The following is a 21,342-nucleotide window of genomic DNA, read 5'->3' as shown; positions in this document are numbered from 1 at the left end:
GAGCCTGCAGCCCCAGAGGGAGGGGTGACATCTGTCACCCCAAGTCAGCCAGCGCCACCCGCCAGCAGGGAGAGTCCAGCTATCCATCATCCAGCGCCACCAGCCAGCAGGGAGAGTCCAGCTATCCATCATCCAGCGCCCCCTGCCAGCAGAGAGAGTCCAGCTGTCTACCACCCTCAACTGAGCCAGGATAAGTTAGAATTGACAAATGTATTGTATCCAAAGTATTGTAACCCTCCAGCCTTGCCTGTGCCTCCCGCACCAGAGGCTGGGGAGATTGAGATTTGGGGTTATCAGGACTTGCCTGTGCCACATGCACCTGAGTTCCTAGGGCAGGGGAGGGATGTAATACAGGGCGAGCCTGTGCCACACGCACTCCAGCCCCATGCCACTGGGCATGCCATGGACGAGGGAAGGGACACCTTGGGGCTAGGGGAGCCGACGCCCAGACAGGCGCCAGTCGCCTGTCAGTCTGTCATTGGGGAGGGCATCGGGACGCCCCGGGCGTCCAAAGATAACACTCAATGGAAATTTATATCTAGCCAGGAGCAGTCCAGCAGTGTCCAGCCCCAAGAAGCAGTTGTGGCCCGAGCCGAGGATCCCCAGATGCGTGCGCGAGGACGATGGCTGTCTGGCAGATTCTCCCATTGGTGGATGGTTCTGTGGGGCCTATTGCTAGCAGCTGTGTGGCCTACAACTAGCTATGTCTTGGTAGGGTGGGACTGTGCCAACCCCACCCATGTCACCGCCTACAACAAGGAGCAGATGTGTAGCAAGGAGCCGCTACACCAGGAGGTGCCCTTTTGGGCCATGAGGTACATGTCCTGCAGCAAGTCAAGATTCGGGAGACCACGGGATATAGCTGTCAACTCACAGTGTCCCAGTGGACATTTAGGTGTGGAGTCTGGGGCCACCTGAAGGTGACCTCGGTCCCCACCCTCATGCGGCCAACCAAGATTGACCCAGAAACGTGCCGGGACCTGGCCCGGAGCTGAGTCTACACCCTGCCAGGCAAGACCCAGCCATTGACGTTCCAGCTGAACCACCCCCTGTTCTTTACCCTCGATATGGTAGGCGCATTAGTCAACAGCCCCGAGGGGGTGGGTTGTGAAGGGGAGGACGTCCATTTTGAAGGCCAGCTGTACCGAAATGAATCAGTGCTCCAGGAGCGACGGCTGCTGGTCAAGGAAGAGACCTACGTAGTTGAGAACGGACGGGTGGAGTCCCAGTCTGACCACCTGACCCTAGAGTGTCCCCATTCCGAGCTGTCCTGTATCACTGGAGAGGCCACATACGTGTGGGACCACCTGGGGAGAGATTGCCCCTTGAGGCTGATCCGCAGCCTCCAGCCCAGCCTGGTGATGGATGCGTTCCTGGTTGACCATCAGGCCCAATTCTTCATCAACATGACTACCCCCACCTCAATAGTGAACTGCGACTTTGAGGCCCATGCCACCAACCACCCAGCATTGTTCGTGGCAGCAAACCCGGCCGCGGCAGCGTTGCCCAGGGACGTGGACGTCCCCCTCCAGGCCCAGATACATGCAGGTTACATCGGATTTACCCTGGAAACTCGAATGAGAAGCGCAGCAGCAGAAGAAGTAGCGGCCAATTGCTGGAAGCTCCAGCAGCTAGACCCAGCCCATCCGGTGCGTATCCAGGGGAGCACGTTCTCTATTTTGAGGGGAGATGTATTGCTCCAGCTTACCTGCCAACGTAATAAGTACGTGGTAAGGGAGAGCAATGAATGTTGGGACAAGGTGCCGGTGGAGCCCACAGGATTTGTAGATGCTGTGACAAAGGTGTATAGCGGCCACGCCACCAAGATTCCCTGCTCCTCCACCTACCCCCTAACTGTACACGCCGAGGAAGGATGGATAGAGCTAACTCCTGCACCTAAGAAGAGGCCGCCCCTGCTGGATACACCCAAGCAGCTGCTGACCGAGCCCTTGGATGACTTTAGCTCGGGAGGATTGTATTCTCAGGCCGAGCTGAACGACTGGCAGCAGCTACTAGCGTTCCCGGCGTATAAGGCCGCCATGCTGACCGGCCTGTCGTATGGCTCATGCGTCCAGCAAGGCAGCTGTTCAGCCACAGGAGACCATGGGATCGTGTCCTACGATATTGACCGACTGGCGGAGGAAGGGGAGAAAACCCTGGATGTCTGGGCTGGGTTCAGACAGGATATTCACGAGTGGGGAGATGGCGCAGCCATACTGTGTCTGCTGCTGTTGATCCTCAAGCTGCTGGGAGACTTAACCATCATCTCCCTGGCAGCTGCACAAGGAGGTGTACGAGCCGCCCTGAACGCGATGTCACAAGTATTCCTGTATCACCCAACCTTGTATCGTAAGGCCTTGGCCAGGGCCAGGCTCACCCATGCCAAGTCCTGGGACTTTTCAGTGGACTGGGATGCCATTCCTATTGGCCGGGAAGCAGCCGAGGAGATGGTATCCATGAAATCAGCCAATAGTGGAAATGACCGCCCAGGCAGGCCTGGGCCACACTCTGGAAAGCCCAGCGGCCCCTCGGGAGGCCAAGCTGTCGCTCAGACAGTCAACCTGGTAGCCAGTGCCCCAGCCGCTGCCAACACCAACCAGAATGCCCCGTTGCTGACCGGTCCCGCAGCAGCTGCGCCCCATGCCAACCTGACACCCGCTGGCGCCGAGCTACGTGCCCAACAAAAGCCAGCCTCTACCTTTTACCCCACGTTGGGGGCCCATCAGCCCTGAAAATCACCACTAGGATTCCATTGAATCATTATCTCTTGCACATAATAGCCCCTAATAAGCGGGCCGAAGGCCTCAACCACTGTCGGAAGTCTGGCAGGGAAACCCCCTCCCAGCCTTCCGAGGGGAGAGTTGTGGTATTCGGCAGCCGTGAGCCATGTTCTATGGCAACCCTGACCTTGGTTCGGAGAAGGGCCGAGGGCCCTCCCCCGAGTACTGGGGAAGGGGTCAGCCAACCCCTCCCTATGCCTTAAAATTAATGATAGATTTTGACAGCCTTATTATGGTTAAGCTGTATTGTTTGGTTCCCCCACCCTTTCCAGGGATGGGGGATCATTATTGCCCAATCTGATTATTGTATATGTATTTATATTGATTCTGCTTTATGATTACTTATTCCAATCTGTGTATTTATTGTTTGTTGTATATAACTTTAGTAAACCTTAGACCCTGAATAAAGGAACATCTGAATAGACTCTGTTTATTATTTAGTGATTGCTAGAGAAGCGTAGCTTCTCTATAATATACGTGTCCACGTCTGTTCGCACTGCCGTAGTCATTTGAACTCGGGTGTCTGCCATTTAACCTAGGCGGATACCACACAATTATAATAAGCCTAAATTTATTATCAGAGAAATCCGTTAAGGGCCTACATTAAAGTAAAAATAAAATAGATGGAGCATGTATCTCTGCCCACAGGGCGGAGACACTGTCCCGACTTTGTATTGGGTCTTTGAATTCAACTAATAGCGTCTGAAATATAAAACAGACAACTTTGGATCAGATAGTTGTCTTGATTATACATGTATACTTTTTCATTTATTGGGCCAACACTAAATTCAGAAAAACTTTGAAAATTAAAATTAAAGATTTGATAGAATTTGCTTTAAATTAGGAAATTAAATGATGTATATGAATTAATTTTGTAAATTGAGTCTAGGGAATAGAATCAATATTTGTTCTCAAATATCAATTTACAAAATACAATATAGAAATTGGCGGGTTGCTAAGAGAGATGTATATATCATACATGCTAGATTTTTCTAAATTTTTCTAGTTTCTAATTTTTTTAAAGCGAAGCTTTTCTATAAATTGGATCGGTCAGTCCGTCCGTCAGTCCGTAACACAACTCTATGATCGTTACCAGAATGTCCGTACGTCCATTTTAAACATGTTGATTTTTAACTTTTTAAAGGGATAAAATCATCCGATTGATCTGATTTTTGGATTACTGATTCCAATCACAATAAGGTATAATATTATGAACGAAGCATCTCTATAATCAAGTCCTAAAAATGTCACTATGTCCTTAAATAGAATTCCTTATTTAAGAAATTTTGCAACAAATTAACGTATAATTTTGTCAAAACTTATAAATTATTAATTTATATATTCGGTTCTGACACTCTACAAGAGTCTGTCATACCGTTTCAGAGCTTCGTTTTTATAGATGTTGTCATCCTTGTCTATTTACAATTAGGGTCTGTACGTTTGTCCGTCTATATATCTGTAAGAAATATTAACTTAATGGTTATTGTACATTGAATAAACTTGCTACTTATCTTTATATATGAATAATAGGATGTCTCTTTGTTTGTATGTCTGTTATGCCAATATGGTTCTCCTTTACAGTGAAGCTTCTTAAATGTCCAGGGAAGTTTTATAAATGTTATGGGGGAGAAATGACTCTTTTTAATTATCAAAATATTTAATGTATTCTTTGTACGTTAATTTTTAGAATTACTTTTTGTAAGTTTTCTTCTATGTGTATCGATTACAATCACCAAGTAGGTATTGAAATTATTTTAACGCAAAACCTTACCAATAGAAAAGTTTTTGGACGTCAATGTCTTTGTTAATAACAAATTCTGTGCGTCATAAATATTTTATTTTCAACATTGCAAACTTTTCAATAAAGTAATTGTAATAATAAAAAATTTTCAGCAGCACTTTAACAGTATTATTACATTTATTTTACTTTGCTGCTATAAATGATTAAATTTGAATAGCGAATAACTCATATAATTAAGTGATTTATTTACATTTTAAAAAAAATTTAATTGATCACCTTGACAACTTTTAATATTTCTTTTAAAAAATTTATTTTAAGAACATTTCTAAGTAGCGAAGCAAATGTTCAGTGATCATAAAAAAATAGGAGGATATGATAATATAAATTATAAAATCTTTACAAGTTTACGTCACAATGTATATTGCAGCTTGACTGACAGACTGATGTACAAAATAAAATATATGCTTGATTCTCTTTGGTAACAGATTTCCTAACAACAAAATTTAATATTATAGTCTTATGTATTATAACTTGCGGCTTCGCCCCTAGCCACTAGAGGTTTGACCAACTTAATTTTTCGTATTTTAGATTTAAAACAAAATTTGAAGAAGAAAAAAATATTTTTGAGGAGCAATTTATTTTTTTGGGAGGAGGTATTTTTAATTTTAATTTTTTTTTTTGGGGGGGGGGGGTTGTCCCACCCCCTAAGAAAATAGTTATAAACCTTCCCGGGACCTATGAGAAGCTACCCTGTGAAGGAGAACCCGATCGGTTCAGTGGTTAGCGAGATCCTTTGGTACAAACAGAAAAAACACAGACATCATTCTACTTGTATTATAGATGGACAGACAGAGTTAAATATAGAGTGGATTTGCTATAATCCTAAATTATTAACTCAAGATAATTGAAAACTACAGAAACGTCTACTTTTTCGACGATTCACTGAAAACTCCGTTCCCCGATATTCCACCCTACCTCCACATGTTGCAGCATGTTTTCAGGTTAGATTCATTTTGTGTTTTTTAATCATTACTGTATTCTATGTTACTCTTCTTTTTTAGTTTTGATACTACTGAAAATACTTATAATATATATATATATATATCTATATATATCTATAATACAAAGTAGCTTGATGTCTGTCCGTCTGTCCGTCTGTCCGTCTGTCCGTCTGTCTGTCCCTTAAGATCTCGGTAACCACTGAACCGATTGGATTCTACTCTTCAGAGTATATATCTACTGGTCCTGTGGTGGTTTTAGGCTATTTTCTTGGGGGGTGGGACACCCCCAACCCCCCAAAAAAACAAAAAATTCCCCCCCCTTATTTTTTTTTTTTTTTTTTTTTTTTGCAGAAGATTTCCTAGGTTCTTTTTTTTTGCAGAAGATTTCCTAGGTTCTTTTTTTTTTTTGCAGAAGATTTCCTAGGTCCTTTATTTTTTTTGCAAAAGATTTCCTAGGTCCTTTTACGAATTTCACCTCAATTTTTTTTTATCATCTCTTGGGGCAAAGCCCCTAGAGGCTAGGGGCGAAGCCGCTAGTATATATATATATATCTATAATACAAAGTAGCTTGATGTCTGTCCGTCTGTCTGTCTGTCCCTTAAGATCTCGGTAACCACTGAACCGATTGGATTCTACTCTTCAGGGTATATACCTACTGGTCCTGTGGTGGTTTTAGGCTTTTCTTGGGGGGTGGGACACCCCCAACCCCCCAAAAAAACAAAAAAAATCCCCCCCCTATTTTTTTTTTTTTTTTTTTTTTTTGCAGAAGATTTCCTAGGTCCTTTTTTTTTTTGCAGAAGATTTCCTAGGTCCTTTATTTTTTTTTGCAGAAGATTTCCTAGGTTCTTTATTTTTTTTGCAGAAGATTTCCTTGGTCCTTTTACGAATTTCACCTCAATTTTTTTTGGTCACCTCTTGGGGCAAAGCCCCTAGAGGCTAGGGGCGAAGCTGCTAGTATATATATATATATATATTTACTACAGTTTGACTTTACCAAAGTGTTTGCTTATATGTTAGATCATATGATTGAAATTGACGCGCATTTAAAAGTAATAAAATTACACTTGATAATTAAAAGTTTTTTATATGCTTTCCCCTAAAGTGTCCATCGAGCACTAAACATCCCCACCCTCTCTCTCCCTTATTTTTGAAATAAATTGAAAATGAGGTGTGAGGGTTATTTTTTCGGCCACAGTAAAAGTGTCTGACTATGACGTCAGAAAAAATTAACAATTAACCAATGAGAAGCCAGTTTTCACAATGGTAAAATATATAGCGGCCTCTCATTGGTTAGTTGTTAATTTTTTTCTGACGTCATAGTCAGACACTTTTACTGTTTTCTATTTTTTCTTATGCCTAAACCTGCAGGGCTTGTCAATGCCTGATGTAACCTAACATAACCTAAAATAATAAACAAAACAAAAACTCCCGTCCTTTTTAAAATTCATTTCAAGACATGGAAAGGGTGATTTTCTTTGCTCGACAAGGCACTTTGGGGGAAACAACCATTATTTGTGATCCTAGGAAAATGAGGATAGTTTTTACAGCTTTTGGTCTACCTATTCTATTAATGTCATAGCAGAGGGAAAAAGAAAGGGGGAAAGAAACCCCCTAGAAAAGAGATGGGGTAAATGGTAATTCCAGACGTCAATTGAATAGGTAAGCCAAAAGCAGTGACATTTATCCCCATTATGCTAGGGCACTATAGACAACTACTTTGTGATAATTACCATATTAGGAGCCCGACTTACAATTCTCCGAGAGCCAACATAAAATACTTTGTTGACACTGAAAAGGTATTTTTTATTGCCCGTATCTCTATTACCAAGTATTATGATAGTCTGTCTGTCTGAATTGTAAGATCTCGCTAACCGCTGAACCGCCAGGTTTGTGCTTTGTAGGGAAGATAGGTCATGCAGTGGCTTTAAGCTATTTTCTTCTGACTTTTGCTTGTCCAACTAGCTTCTGCTTTCTTTAGTTATCCGTATAACTTTACAAAGTGTCTTAAAATTCAGCTATGTGACGTCATAAAAATGAGGGAGATTAGAGGAGACTTAGGAAATAAAACACCTAAATAAGTGATGGAAAATCCCAAATTTTTATGACGTCACATGGCTGAATTTTGAGACACTTTGTAAAGTTACGTAATCCGTTTTATTGAGGGGGAACGAAAAGATTTTTTTATTTGGTTCTAAAATAAGAAATTAAGGAGGGGGGGGGGGGAGTTCTGACACATTTGCGTAAACCTGGTGTATAGGCTTTATCTTTGGACTGAGAGGATAGGTTATTAGGGATAAAATCATTCTTATATGATGAATTTCCCCCAGATTTACGATTTTTTGGATAGGCCTCCAGGTGGCCTCTCTACAGGTAAAAATTTTAAAAGAGTTTGATGTCAGCTTATGAGACAAAATATGTATGTTTTTTCTTCAAATATGTGAATAACAATCAAAAAGAAGAATATTTTGTTTTATAAGTTAACCTTTAACTCTTCAAAAAAATCTTATTTTTATTTTTTACCTGTACAGAGACCAACTGGAGGCCTGGAGCTCCGGAACCTGGAGGCCTATCCAAAAAATCTTAAATCTGGGGGAAATTCATCATACAGGGTCATTCAAGAGAAATGATTTTAAAAAAAACTTAATTATGCATAAAAAATAAAACTATTTTGTAAAATGCTTTATATATTTGGAAAACCTATTATGGGACATTTATGTTTCAAATATTTAAAAATGATTATTTCAACAAATTATGCCCTAAAAACCGGTTTTTCCAAAGGCCTTTTTTTAGAAGATTTACTAATTTAAAGGTTGTAAAAAAATGCGCACCTTTTTAAAATTCAAATTGCGCAGCTTGCGTTAATAGTAGAAAAATGTTATGCATGTCGTTAGAATCGTCATAAGCTCCAGTTTTTTAATATATAAAAGCCATTCCTGTGCTACGTATGGTATAGGAGCTATGTGATAAAATGTTCCAATAACTTAAAACTTTTCAACCTTTTTCTCACATTTTTCAATATAGCTCCTAAACTACAAATGGCACAAAAAAGGTATTTATATTTTCAAAAACTAGAGCTTATGACGAATCTATAGGTATGCGCAACATTTTTCTACTATTAACACAAGCCGTGCAATTTGAATTTTAAAGATGTGTGGTTTTTTTGCACACCCTTTAAATCCATAAATCTTTGAAAAAAAGGCCTTTGAAAAAAACAGTTTTTAGGGCATAATTTGTTTAAATAATCATTTTTAAATATTTGAAACATAAATTTCCCATAATAGGTTTTCCAAATATATAAAGCATTTTACAAAATAGTTTTATTTTCTATGCATAATTAAGTTTTAAAAAAAATCATTTCTCTTCAATGACCCTGTATAAGAATGATTTTATCCCTAATAACCTATCCTCTCAGTCCAAAGATAAAGCCTATACACCAGATTTACGCAAATGTGTCAGAACTTCCCCCACCCCCCATTATTTTTTGTGAAGATTTCTCTGAGCCATTAGGATCAAGCTTCAATACTTATGCATTATGTCATTCGGTACTCCAACAAACGTCCTAATGCAACAAACCTCCTAATGGGACAAACCTCCTAATGCAACAAATGGGACAAACCACCTAATGCAACAAACCTTCTAACAGCACAAACCTTCTAATGCGACAAAAACGTCCAAATGCAACAAACCTCCTAATAGCACAAACCTTCTAATGCGACAAAAACGTCCAAATGCAACAAACATCCTAAAGGACAGACGTCCTAATGCGACAAACCTCCTAATGCGACATCTCTTAAGTAGAACCTCCTAAAAATATTAAAATTTTTAAAATTTCAAAAAAAATTTAAAAATCTTCCAAAATTTATGTTTTCTAGGCAATGATGTTGCATAACCACTGGATCCGGGGATGTTTAGACCCCCAGTGTCCCTTCCATTCTGTTAACACCACATTAGCTCAGCTACAACATTATAGGTAAACCCGCGTCCGTGGCTCAACACGTAGCGCACACATACCTGCAAATCTTCTATGTACCTCAATTTTAATGTTTTAATTTATTTTGATTTTTATTGCTGTTGTCACACTACTATTGGATAAAATTGTCTTTTTTTTATTAAATTTTCTAGAAAATAATCCTAATAGAAAAATGATCTTTTTTATTTGTGTAAAAATGTCAATTAAAATGTCCTACATCATAAATCACAAGAATACAGAGGATCTTACAATTGAAGGATTTTTTAAACTTACTTTTAAAATTAGCATATCTATCACTAATAATACTAAGAATTGAACTAAGGACGTTTTAAGCAGCACAGAAAAAAACTAAAAATGCAACAATTTAAAAAGAAAAAAAGTATTTACCATACAGCAATGAACTAAAATACTTAAAATAGTGTAATTTAATAGTTAGATGTAGTTTTTTCTTCTTTTATTGAATATGAATTTTTGTCTTGAATAAAGTGAAAGTTAAGAGTATTGTCTACCTGTAAAATTAAGACATTCAGAAACTTGAATTTGACCATCTTATAATTATATTCTAGTAGCATTATTCAATAGCATTGGTACTCTTACTTTAAACCAGGGGTAGCTTTTTAAACAATGCATTCTACAAAAAAACACGAAACCTTTTAAAGTTTTCTACAAAAAATCACGAAACCTTTTAAAGTTTTCTACAAAAAATCACGAAACCTTTTAAATTGTTTCATTTAACTGAAGAGGGTCGGGTAAAAAGGTGAGAAAAGGGGAAGGGGGTTGTGTGAAAATTTTCCATTGAAATTGTTTGTCAGAATATCATTCCATTTTCCCTGACTTTAAACTATTATTATTTTACCACCGAACCACTTGCCAATTATTTTTAGCTTTTGAAGAAAAAAATATACTTAGTTTGATGGGGTTATATCTATACCAGCGGTACTCTTGCTTTTACATAATCTAACCTAACTTAGCATTAAAACACATTTTAGGCGCAATAAAGAAACCGCCAAAGTATTATTCTAGTATTTTTATTGTGACACATAATCTTTAAAATTTCTGATTACTTGACATAAATCCTGAAAGGTTTCTATGGGAATGTCAAAATAAAAGAAATAATTGACTCCTTCTTCATGAAACTCGGAGAAAATTTTATAATAAATCTATAAGTATAGATGTGAAACACAGACGACTACCTGGCCCGAGTGCTAGGGACCTTTTTCCTCTGCTAGCAAATTGTTTTCTGCTATTTTGTGCGATTTGGCATGTTAATATTTCCGACGCTATTTGCTGATATTTAAACACCAAATTTTAATTCACAACAGGGACCCAACGCCTTGGGTAGAGTTGAGCTCATGCCCCCTTCTATTCTTTTACTTTAATATTTTCAGTTGACTTAAAATACTCAGTTGACTTAAAATACTCAGTTGACTTAAAATACTTGAACTGAGCGGACATGTCTTAAATGTCTCGCTTTTAATACATAGTTCAAGCCAGAAGGGACAAAATTTGTTTTAAAAAATGTCGGACAAAAACTTTTTTTGCAAATCTTCCTATTGAGTTGACAAGTGAGGATATCTCCAAAGATATCATGGAGGCTATTACTAAGCTTACGGAAAAACAATCCTCTGACCACAAGCAAGTGATGGATAAGCTCAACAGCCTGGATGATTTAATACAAAGGGTCCATGTCCTTGAGGAAAATTACAAGAAGGTTCTACCCCTTATTAAAAAATTCCCACAAATTGAACAGGATATTAGCGCCATAAAGGTTGTTAACACAAATTTGAAGACAGAGATGGAGAGCTACAAATCTGAAATCAAATTGCTAAAAATCAAGCTGGATGACAGAGAACAACACAGCAGAAACGAGTGTGTAAGAATCAATGGTGTACAAGTTGATAAAGATCTGGAAAAGTCCCTTGGCCACAATCAAGCAGCCATGAAAGCAGTTGAAGAGGTCCTCAAACCTCTGCTAGAGGCGAACAAAAACCGTCTCAAAATGCCCACTGAACCAGGTCAATTCATCAAAAATGCCGGTTGTCGCGGTGGAGCCTGTCCGAGGTTCAACTACCTGGAAGTCAACAACATCAGAGCTACCAGCAAAGTCCACCAGCCTACTCCTCATCAGAGGAATACCATCACAGTGAATTTTTCTGCTAATTGACCAGCCAATGCCGGCAGGACTGGTCAAAATCTTATTGCTAATGGCCGGCATAGAACGAAATCCAGGGCCTATTTACATATGCCCAGTCTGTTTTGTCAGAGTACGAGAAAATGCTCAATCTGTGATATGTAACAAATGCCAAAAATGGGTCCACCTTCGCACAGTGAGCCCAGGAATCCAACTTTGTGGAAAAAATTATTTATGCCCAAAATCGAACTTTAGAAAATCAATTATTTTAAAAGTCCATGTTAAAATTCATCATATTAGAGGAGGTTTGCCATTTTAAATTAATGAAAAATTTAAAAAATTAAAGTTTTTATGGCCTTCTGAAGTTGTTACCCTGGAATTCACGAAATTTAGATACAAAAATCTCCCAAAAAAAATATTTTTAAATTTTTTTTTGTTTTACTTGCCATTTAATCAAATATTAACTTAGGACGTAATGTAATAACATTTTAGAAAGGTTGTGCAATTATCTAACGCTGGATAACAAGAAACTAAATAGTTTTGTATAAAAAAAACCACTTGAATCCATATTAAAGAAAGTTGGTGAAAATGCAAAACAAAGTATGTTGAATAATATTATTTTAAGCTCTGATTCAAATACCTTGATCTTTTTAGCAACGAGGTGAAAATTTTTAGGATGAAGTTCTAGCATTAATTAGGCAATATATAAGAGGATCCCATTGGTCTTATCAACTTTCACTTAGTTGCTTAACCTCTATAGATATTTTTGTAAAGGTCGTTTTAAGCTATTTTTAGTGTATAATCCTTATATAATTTGTTGCCGGATTTCATTATAGAGAAAAATCCTTTTACAGGGTAAAAATCTGGCAAAATGTCTTTCCGAAAAATCATGGCATAAAATTTTCCCACCAGTGGTGGAAAAGTTAGAGCACCTCAAAATAAAATTTTACTATGCCCTTGTGTATTGGACCCTGAGGGCCTCCTGGAGGGGCTACCAGAAATCTAAAGGTATCTTTAAAACCACAATGGCCGGCTCTAACTGCACTCAGAAGAAGTCAGAGATAATTGCCGGCCGCCTTCCATCCTTTAATTGGCGGCAAAGTTAGCACACCAAAAAAATGACAATTTTTTGTTGTGTTTTTTGCACACAGGGCGGTGTGTGTTTGTGGCGCAGCCACGTGTATTACCACTTTTTTGTAGGTCATTCCAAGCCGGATTGGCGGGTGTGCGGCCAGAGGTGGTCTGACCGGCCGTTTGGCCGACAGCCGCAGTTAAAGGTTGCAAAAATTGTCAAAAATTGAAGTTTTTGAGGATTTTTGGCATGCCAGTGCAGCCAGACTGCTTGGCTGACAGGCCTGGGACACATGTCACCTGACACACTGGGCCATTGCACATCTTTGCTATTTTGCACAATTTTTTTCCCATCACTTCCCTGGCCGTGATGGCCATTCAAAGTGGCCTGGGTCAAAATCGACCAAAAACCAATTTTTGGGGGTGATATTTTGACCCCCCAATCATCTAGAGAGGGAGGAAGGGATAATCTTGTTAATTCTGTAAAAGGTACTATAAAAACCTTTTAATTAAAAAAAAAATTGTTTGATTTGGTTGAAAAATAAGGAAGTTATTAATTTTTTCCACAAAATTGGATTCCTGGGCTCACTGTGCTTCGTAAGCAAAACAACTGCAGTGAACTTAAATCCTTCAAAGACTATAACAAATCCTACATTTGCTCCAGCTGCAGCTTTGATCCCCTCCCCGACCCACCATCACCCCCTTCCCCCCCAAGCCCTACCTCACCTCCCTCAATTAATCCTGCTCAACACAGACAAGACAACAACAACACATACTACGACCTTAACATTCTACAGTGGAACTGTAATGGGATCAGAACAAAAACAGCTGAACTCACAGACTTTATCAAAGAACATCAGATAAAGGTAGCATGTTTACAAGAAACAAAGTTAGGTGAAAAATCAACATCTCCCAACATACCTAACTTCACCCTTGTCCGCAAGGACAGATCTACAAACGATGGGGGTGGCCTTGCTACTTACATCCACAAATCAATACTCTTCTCCAGACTACCTAATATTCCATCAGATGGTCACACAGAGAGTCTTGGTGTTAAAATAGGTGACACGAACATCAATAATATATATATTCCACCTACAACCAGCTGTTCAAATGGTTTCAAACCTGATATCCAACCTCTTCTGCTCCCTGGTGACTCTCTTATCCTTGGAGACTTCAATGCCCACGACCTGCTCTGGCATTCTAACATTCAAGATAACAGGGGTTCTGAATTAGCAGATGAGATTGGAAACTCTCCTTTTGGGGTTCTAAATGAAAACACTCCAACCAGAGTCCCATCCAACGGCTCTGCAACATCCCCAGACATATCAATTGCTTCAACATCACTTATAAACAGTGTCGAATGGAGAACAGAAACAAGCCTTGGTTCTGACCACCTACCTATTATAATTAAGATAAGCACCACCATCCAGCCTATCAAAAACGACTTCAGAAAATTTGTTAACTTTAACAAAGCCAACTGGAATAAGTTCAATACCATCACTGAATCAGATTTCTCGAAGTTAAATGAACCAACTAATGTACACAATGCTGAAAAAGAATTTAGGAAAATAATCAATAAAGCTTCTAAAAAATGTGTTCCTGGAGGCCGCATAAAAGAAATCATACCTGAAATCCCAACAGCCACTGCCAACAAGATCAAGACCAGAGATGCTATCAGAATTAACAACCCTAACTCTCCTGAAATAGCCATTCTCAACAGAGACATCCTTAAAGAGATAAATCAACACAGGAAATCTAAATGGAGAGAAAAGGTAACAGATATCAAGTGTTCAACTAAATTATACAAGTTAATAAAGAACTTGAATGGTAAGAAGAGTAACTCTAACAACAACCAAGCCATCAAATTCAAGGGAAAATACCTTACATCCTCCTTGGATATTGCAGATGGTTTCAACAAACAGTATACTTCTGTAGTCCGACATCAGAGCTCCAAAAATTCTAGAGTTATCTCTAAATCTATCAAAAAGAATGAACTTGATGAAAACATCTCTTTCACCCCTGAACAAACCTGGAAAGCCATAAAAGCCTCTAAAGCCTCAAAGGCCGCTGGACCTGACAACATCACCAACCTACACTTAAAACACCTTGGACCAATTGGAGTTAGTTACCTAACAAAAATCTTCAATCTATCCATGACCACCAGCGATATACCTGACATTTGGAAGAAATCAGTCATCATTCCACTCCTTAAACCAAATAAACCCTCAGATGAATCCGACTCATTCAGACCTGTTTCCCTTCTTTGTCCTGCCATTAAGATCCTGGAAAGACTTCTTCTCCCATCATTAACTGAAAACCTTAACATCCCTGTCTTCCAACATGGCTTCCGGAAAGACCATAGTACAGTAACAGCTCTCAACGACTTTAATGAGCAAGTTACCAATGGTTTTAACAAGAAATTATCAGCGAAACCTGATAGAACAGTTCTCCTGCAGATCGACTTAAGTAAAGCATTTGACATGGTAAATCATGACAAGCTACTTAAGGACCTCAATGGATCTACCTTACCTCCCACACTTAAACGTTGGTTCTGTGGCTACCTTAAAGGCAGAAAGTCCCAGGTAAACTTCAGAAACACTTCTTCTAAGTTCCGTAATGTAAGGGCAGGGGTTCCACAAGGGGCAGTCACCTCCCCTATCTTGTTCAATTTCTACCTTCGAAACCTACCACACCCCCCAGAGAACATTCAGGTAGTTCAATATGCTGACGACATAAGCATTTATGCCACTGGAAACCCGATACCAAGATTAGCTGAAACCATCAACAAATACATTCCAGCAGTCCTGAATTTCCTGGAGGAGAGAGAGCTTAAGGTGTCACCAACGAAATCTACAGTGACCCTTTTCACAACAGATACCAAAGAATTCAACATCAAACCATCTATATACATGAATAATGTTGAAGTTCCCCATGAACAAACACCAAAACTCTTGGGAGTTACATTTGATACAATGTATTGCTATGCTAAATATGTGAAAAATGTAACTGACACAGCTAAGTCAAGGGTTAACATGATGAAATCCCTAGCTGGCTCCACCTGGGGCCAAGATCAAGAAACACTCAGTACCACCTACAAATCTATTTGTAGAAGTGTTCTAGAATATGCTGCACCAATATGGACGCCTGTCATATCTGATACCAGCTGGGATAAACTTCAATCTGTACAAAATCAAGCTCTCAGAATAATTACAGGCAATCTAAAGATGTCTTCAGAACCCCATCTTCATAGAGAATCTAAAATTTTGCCAATTAAAGATCATTGTGAAATGATTTCAAAACAGTTTCTCCTGTCAAACTTTGTTTCAAACCATCCTAACCATAAACACACTTCAAAACCCCTTCCACCAAGAAAAATCAAACCTTCTATTCAAACTTACAGGCCTAACATAATTAGTCATCTACCTGTTACCAAAGACAATCTAAAATGTAAAACCAAAGAAATACATACCAAAGAAGTCAAAACAATTCTATCAAAATATCCACCAAACAAAGTCTTACAGAGAAATCCCCCAGAAATCAATATAGAAGAGAAAAGACTTCCCAGAGCAACAAGAACACAACTCTCTCAACTAAGATCTGGATACTCCAGACTTTTGAAGTCTTACCTTCACAGAATCAACGAATCAACAGACGACAAATGCCCCAACTGTAAAATACACACCCACACTACTAACCACTTGTTCAACTGCCCTCAAAATCGTACCAACCTAACTGTTTTATCCCTATGGACTCAGCCTATCCAGGCGGCGAATTTTCTCAACCTCGACACGGGCATAACTTGAACTGAACAGAAAAAGAACTGTGATGACAATTCCTGCTGGAGGCTTATCAATCAATCAATCAATCAAAAATGCCCATATTCTGCCTATACCGAAAGACAAGAATGGATCATACAAAGTTCCACCTATAATTGTAAGGTTCCATAGTCGCCCATTGAAAGATTTTATCCTCTCAAACAAAAAAAATCTGCCTATAAGAGAAATTGACGTCAAAAATGGTGTAGAGAGATACTCGATAAGCGCCGACCTCACCAAAATGAGGTATGATGTAATGCAGAAACTGATCAGAAGTAAACAATTCTCTAAATGCTGGCACCTGGATGGTAGAGTGATCAAATATATTAAGAACGAAGGAGACAGGATACAATCTGTGAAGTTTTTTGATAAATCATGCAATGAACTAATGAACAATTAAATAGTGCTCAAAGTTAGTATATATAATAGTAATTATGACCTAATCTTAACCTTCTAAATTAAACAAGTAATTGAATTTTATTCAAAATAGTATTTCTCGCTATTTTTTTTCCCCTCAATTTTTAAAGATGTCCTTTCATACACCCTAAATATCTTATTTCAACAGGAAGTTAAAATATTCTCACCCCCTCTCTCTTTCCCTTCCTTAATAAAATTTCCTAAGTTTTCTTACACAAAAGTTTTACAACATTTTGTATGTGCTATTTTTTCTTTAAATTTTGACATTTATTAATTATCTAAATGAATGTTTTGCTGATAAATTAAATAGTGCAAATCAAAACGAAATTAAAAGCCCGTATCTCAATATAGATTTAAAATGTTCCTATTTTGACAACACACAACTCATTAATAAATTTAAGAATTGCAGGAAGATAAAATTCTTAAGCTGGAATCTTGGTTCCTTACCCTCGAAATTTGATGAATTTAAAGAATATATCAATTTTCTTCTACAAAACAACATTTTTTTTGACATAATTTGTATTCAAGAAATACTTTCAATTATTGATCAAGATCTATATAAACTTGAAAATTATAATTTTGTATTCTCATCTAGAAAAAAGGGGAAGGGAGGGGGAGTTGGAATCTATATTCATAAAAAACATAGATTTACTGTAATTGATGATTTATCATATTTTGAAGAAAATCTTTTTGAATCTTTAACATTGAAAGTTATTACTGAACAGAAAAAAAGCAATATAATTAGTTGTGTCTATCGTCCTAATTCTCCAGTACAAGGCATGAGTTCTAATGATCAGATGGAATATTTCATTGATAGAATATCAAATTTACAAGCAGCAATGTCATCTTATAAAGGTGACTCTTACATCATGTCTGACTTGAATTTAGATCTCCTTAAATTTGAATCTCATTTAAAAACAAATGATTTTATAGAGAACACTTTATCTAACGGGTTTTTGCCTTTAATTACTAAACCAACTAGAGTTACACATGCTTCATGTACATTGATTGATAATATTTTATCTAATTCTTGCAATAATACATTGGAATCTGGCGTTATTCTGAACTCAATTTCCGATCATTTCCCTATTTTTCATGTTAGTTCTCAAACACAAAAAACAGAAAAGCCTAAAACATTTATCAGCAGGGATATAACAAGTGAAAACATTAATCAATTTAATGCAATGTTAAACACGAACAACTGGGGTAATGTTCTTAATGAATTAAACCCACAAATTAGTTTTGAAAACTTTCATGAAGTATTTGATTGTGCTTTTAATTTACATTTTCCCATCAAAGAAGTTAAATTTAATAAAAATATTCATAAAATAGAGGGATTTATGACGGGAGGGCTTATGATTTCTAGACGAAAAAAACTTGAGCCGGGGACAATTTATTCAAAAAATAAAACACCAGAAAATAACATTGCATATACAACATATAGGGACATTTACAATAAGGCAATAAAAGATGCAAAGAAAATTTTTTACAGGGAACAACTTAATCAAAATAAAGAAAATCTAAGAAAAACCTGGCAAACTTTAAGACAAGTAATCTCAAAATCAAATGACAAGACATCGTGTATAGATGAAATAATTGTCAATGATACATCTTACAGTAATAATCATGATATTTCTAACAAATTTAATACTTATTTTACTTCAATTGCTGATGAAATTGCCAGCCAAATTAACCCTTCCCCACTTAATCCGTGCGACTTTATTCCTGATACAGACAGTGTATTTAAGCTAAGAGAAATAAATATTCATGTTCTTTTTAATTTAGTGAAAAAAATGGAAAATAAAAAGAGCTCTGACATGTTTGGATTATCAAATTGTTTATTAAAACAAATTATAAATAGTATTGCCGTACATCTTGTTCACATTATTAACCAAACAGGTCAAATTCCTTCACAATTAAAAATTGCTAAAGTTTTGCCAATTTTTAAATATAGTAACAGCTCTAAAATAGATAAATGTAACCCTGGCAATTATCGTCCAATAAGTTTGCTACCTATTTTTTCAAAATTGTTAGAAAAAATTGTATCTGAACAACTCACAAGATATCTTGAATTTAATCAAATTATCTATGAACATCAATATGGATTTCAAGCAAAAAAATCTACACTACATCCTATGATTCACCTTTTGAATTATCTAGGACAAGCAAAAAATGAAAATTTAATTACTATAGGGGTATTCTGTGATCTTGCTAAATGTTTTGATACAATTTCGCATACAATTTTATTAAAAAAACTTTAAAAAATTGGTATACATGGATTAAAATTAGAATGGTTTAAAAACTATTTAAGTAATAGAAATCAGTTTGTTTATACAAATGGCGAAAAAAGTGATTTATTAGGAATCAACAAGGGTGTCCCACAGGGAAGTATTTTGGGTCCAATTTTGTTTCTAGTTTATATCAATGATATTAAAAATTGTACTAGCTTAATGACACTACTCTTTGCAGATGACAGTAATTTTTTGATATCAAGAAAAAATTTGAATGAGATAATTGAAATACTCAACATTGAACTTAAAAATATCTGTGATTGGTTTCGTTGCAATGAAATGTCTCTTAATCCAACTAAAACTAAATTTATGATCTTTAATAAAAGGGAGGATTCCATAACTTGGGAACAAATTAAAATTAAATTAGATTTTAATAATGAAAATGAGAATGATACAGATAAAATTAGATATTTGGGTTATATCAACCAACAGAGTGAAATTCCTGCAATTAAATTTTTGGGTGTGTTTATTGATTCTCAACTTAACTTTAAATACCATATTGAATATTTAAGGAAAAAAATATCTAGAAGTTTGTTTTTAATCAATAGAGTTAAGCATATATTATGTGAAAAATCCTTAGTAACACTATTCCACTCTTTTATAAATAGCCATTTATTGTATTGCTTGCCAGCATGGAGCTGTGGCTTAGAATCATCTATTAAGCCTTTAGTAGTTCTACAAAAAAAGGCTATTAGAATTATACACAAATCCGCTTATAACAGCCATACGCCACCTTTGTTTAGGAAAATTAATGTTTAATCAGAGAAAACTTAGAAATTCTAGTGAGTTTTATATTCCAATAGCCAAATTAAAAAAAAATTGAAAGGTGTCATTATTTTCATTTCAAAGACTATGGAATAATTTTTGTCATGAAAAAGATCTTTTAAATGAGAATATTCCTAAAAAAACATTTGCATTAAATCTTAAAGATGAACTTTTTAAATCTATATGTAATATTGAAGAATGTAATGAATGTACTTAAAATATATTGATTTGCCTGGATTTATTAAAAACCTTACATTATTAATTACAGAAATGGTTTTAAAATTTAAGAAAAACTAGCCTTAAAATTTGTTGTAACACTTCTTTCCTTCTCTTTTTCCCCTGTCCATTTAATTTTAGCTACATTTATTATGACATTATTATTTCTTGTTTTTCTTATTAACTTAATGCCAACCTAAAAAAGGCAATGCAAACATCTCGGATACGCATATTCCTACTTTTAGGGAAGCCTAATCAGTGCCACACATAACATCTAGTGTTAGTCATGCAATTTAAATTTATAAATATTATGAAAAATTGTAAAGTACACCTGGTACTAAGCAGTAGCTTGGTGTACTATTGTATGTACTGCTTCGTAAGACAGGGCGTAATCTGTCACTGAATAAATGTTTTTTATGTTTTTTTTATGTTTTCAAATTGTTTAAGTATTTCAGAATTTTTTACATTACACCAAAGTATCCTTATGTTGTTGCTGCGCTTATCAAATGGTCAAATTGCAGAGGATATTTGTTTAATTTGGACTATAGAATTCTATAAATAACATTAGGCTAGAAGCTTAAGCATTAATGATTTAAGGTTTACAATAAATAGTGCTTTATATATAGGGTTAGGATAACCTGATCTAATAATCTTCGAAAGGTTGTTTTAGAGTATTTGTTAGACAAACGTGTTTGTAGCTTTTTATACATACCATATTAGCTTGAGTTGTAGAGCTGGAATGCCATTTAATAGTATTCTGTATTTATAAAATTTTGCACGAAATTATTATGAATTTAACATCTGACATTCTACATGTGTTAATATTAGTTTATCCTTGTTTATATAGGAATGATTGTGCCAAGTATCTTGGGAAAAGATGTCAAGCCGAGTTCAAATCTAATCCAGTGCGGGACGAGTCCATCTGGCGGTGGAAAGACAAACTAGTTTCTTCCATAACTGGGACACTTCATAAGCTAGGCTTTTATAAAAGTGGCTACAATTGGTGATCGTTTTATTTTGATGTGTTTTTTTTGTACAATTTGTTATTGATTTTACTTTTAAATAGACTTAAGATGTTTGAATTGATTTTTTCTTTACCTTCAATTATAGCCTTTTTCATTAGTCTTATATAAATTAAAA

At 36.7% G+C, this 21,342-nt stretch overlaps 1 protein-coding gene across 1 annotated transcript; it reads left to right on the top strand.

Annotated features, from left to right (window-relative positions):
- The first annotated feature begins 5,418 nt into the window (after positions 1 to 5,418).
- Positions 5,419 to 21,284, top strand: LOC145304154 (uncharacterized). Its single transcript, XM_080145922.1, has 4 exons — positions 5,419 to 5,522; positions 7,262 to 7,319; positions 9,396 to 9,493; positions 21,050 to 21,284. Exons 1-4 carry the CDS (start codon positions 5,503 to 5,505, stop codon positions 21,207 to 21,209), a joined length of 336 nt encoding a protein of 111 aa, XP_080002048.1. The 5' UTR covers positions 5,419 to 5,502; the 3' UTR covers positions 21,210 to 21,284.
- The last annotated feature ends 58 nt before the right edge of the window (positions 21,285 to 21,342 follow it).

The sequence above is a fragment of the Acartia tonsa genome, chromosome 13 (assembly GCF_053477335.1).
Source record: "Acartia tonsa isolate MP-2025a chromosome 13, ASM5347733v1, whole genome shotgun sequence".
Lineage (NCBI taxonomy): Eukaryota > Metazoa > Arthropoda > Copepoda > Calanoida > Acartiidae > Acartia > Acartia tonsa.
This window is presented reverse-complemented; position numbering and strand designations above follow the sequence as displayed.

Bases quoted from the DNA above. Each gene is read 5' to 3' on its own strand.
- LOC145304154 (XM_080145922.1), top strand. From the start codon at position 5,503: ATGTTGCAGCATGTTTTCAG. The intron at 5,523-7,261 runs GTTAGATTCATT...TTACCATATTAG, and splicing joins ATGTTGCAGCATGTTTTCAG to GAGCCCGACTTACAATTCTC. The intron at 9,494-21,049 runs GTAAACCCGCGT...TTGTTTATATAG, and splicing joins GCTCAGCTACAACATTATAG to GAATGATTGTGCCAAGTATC.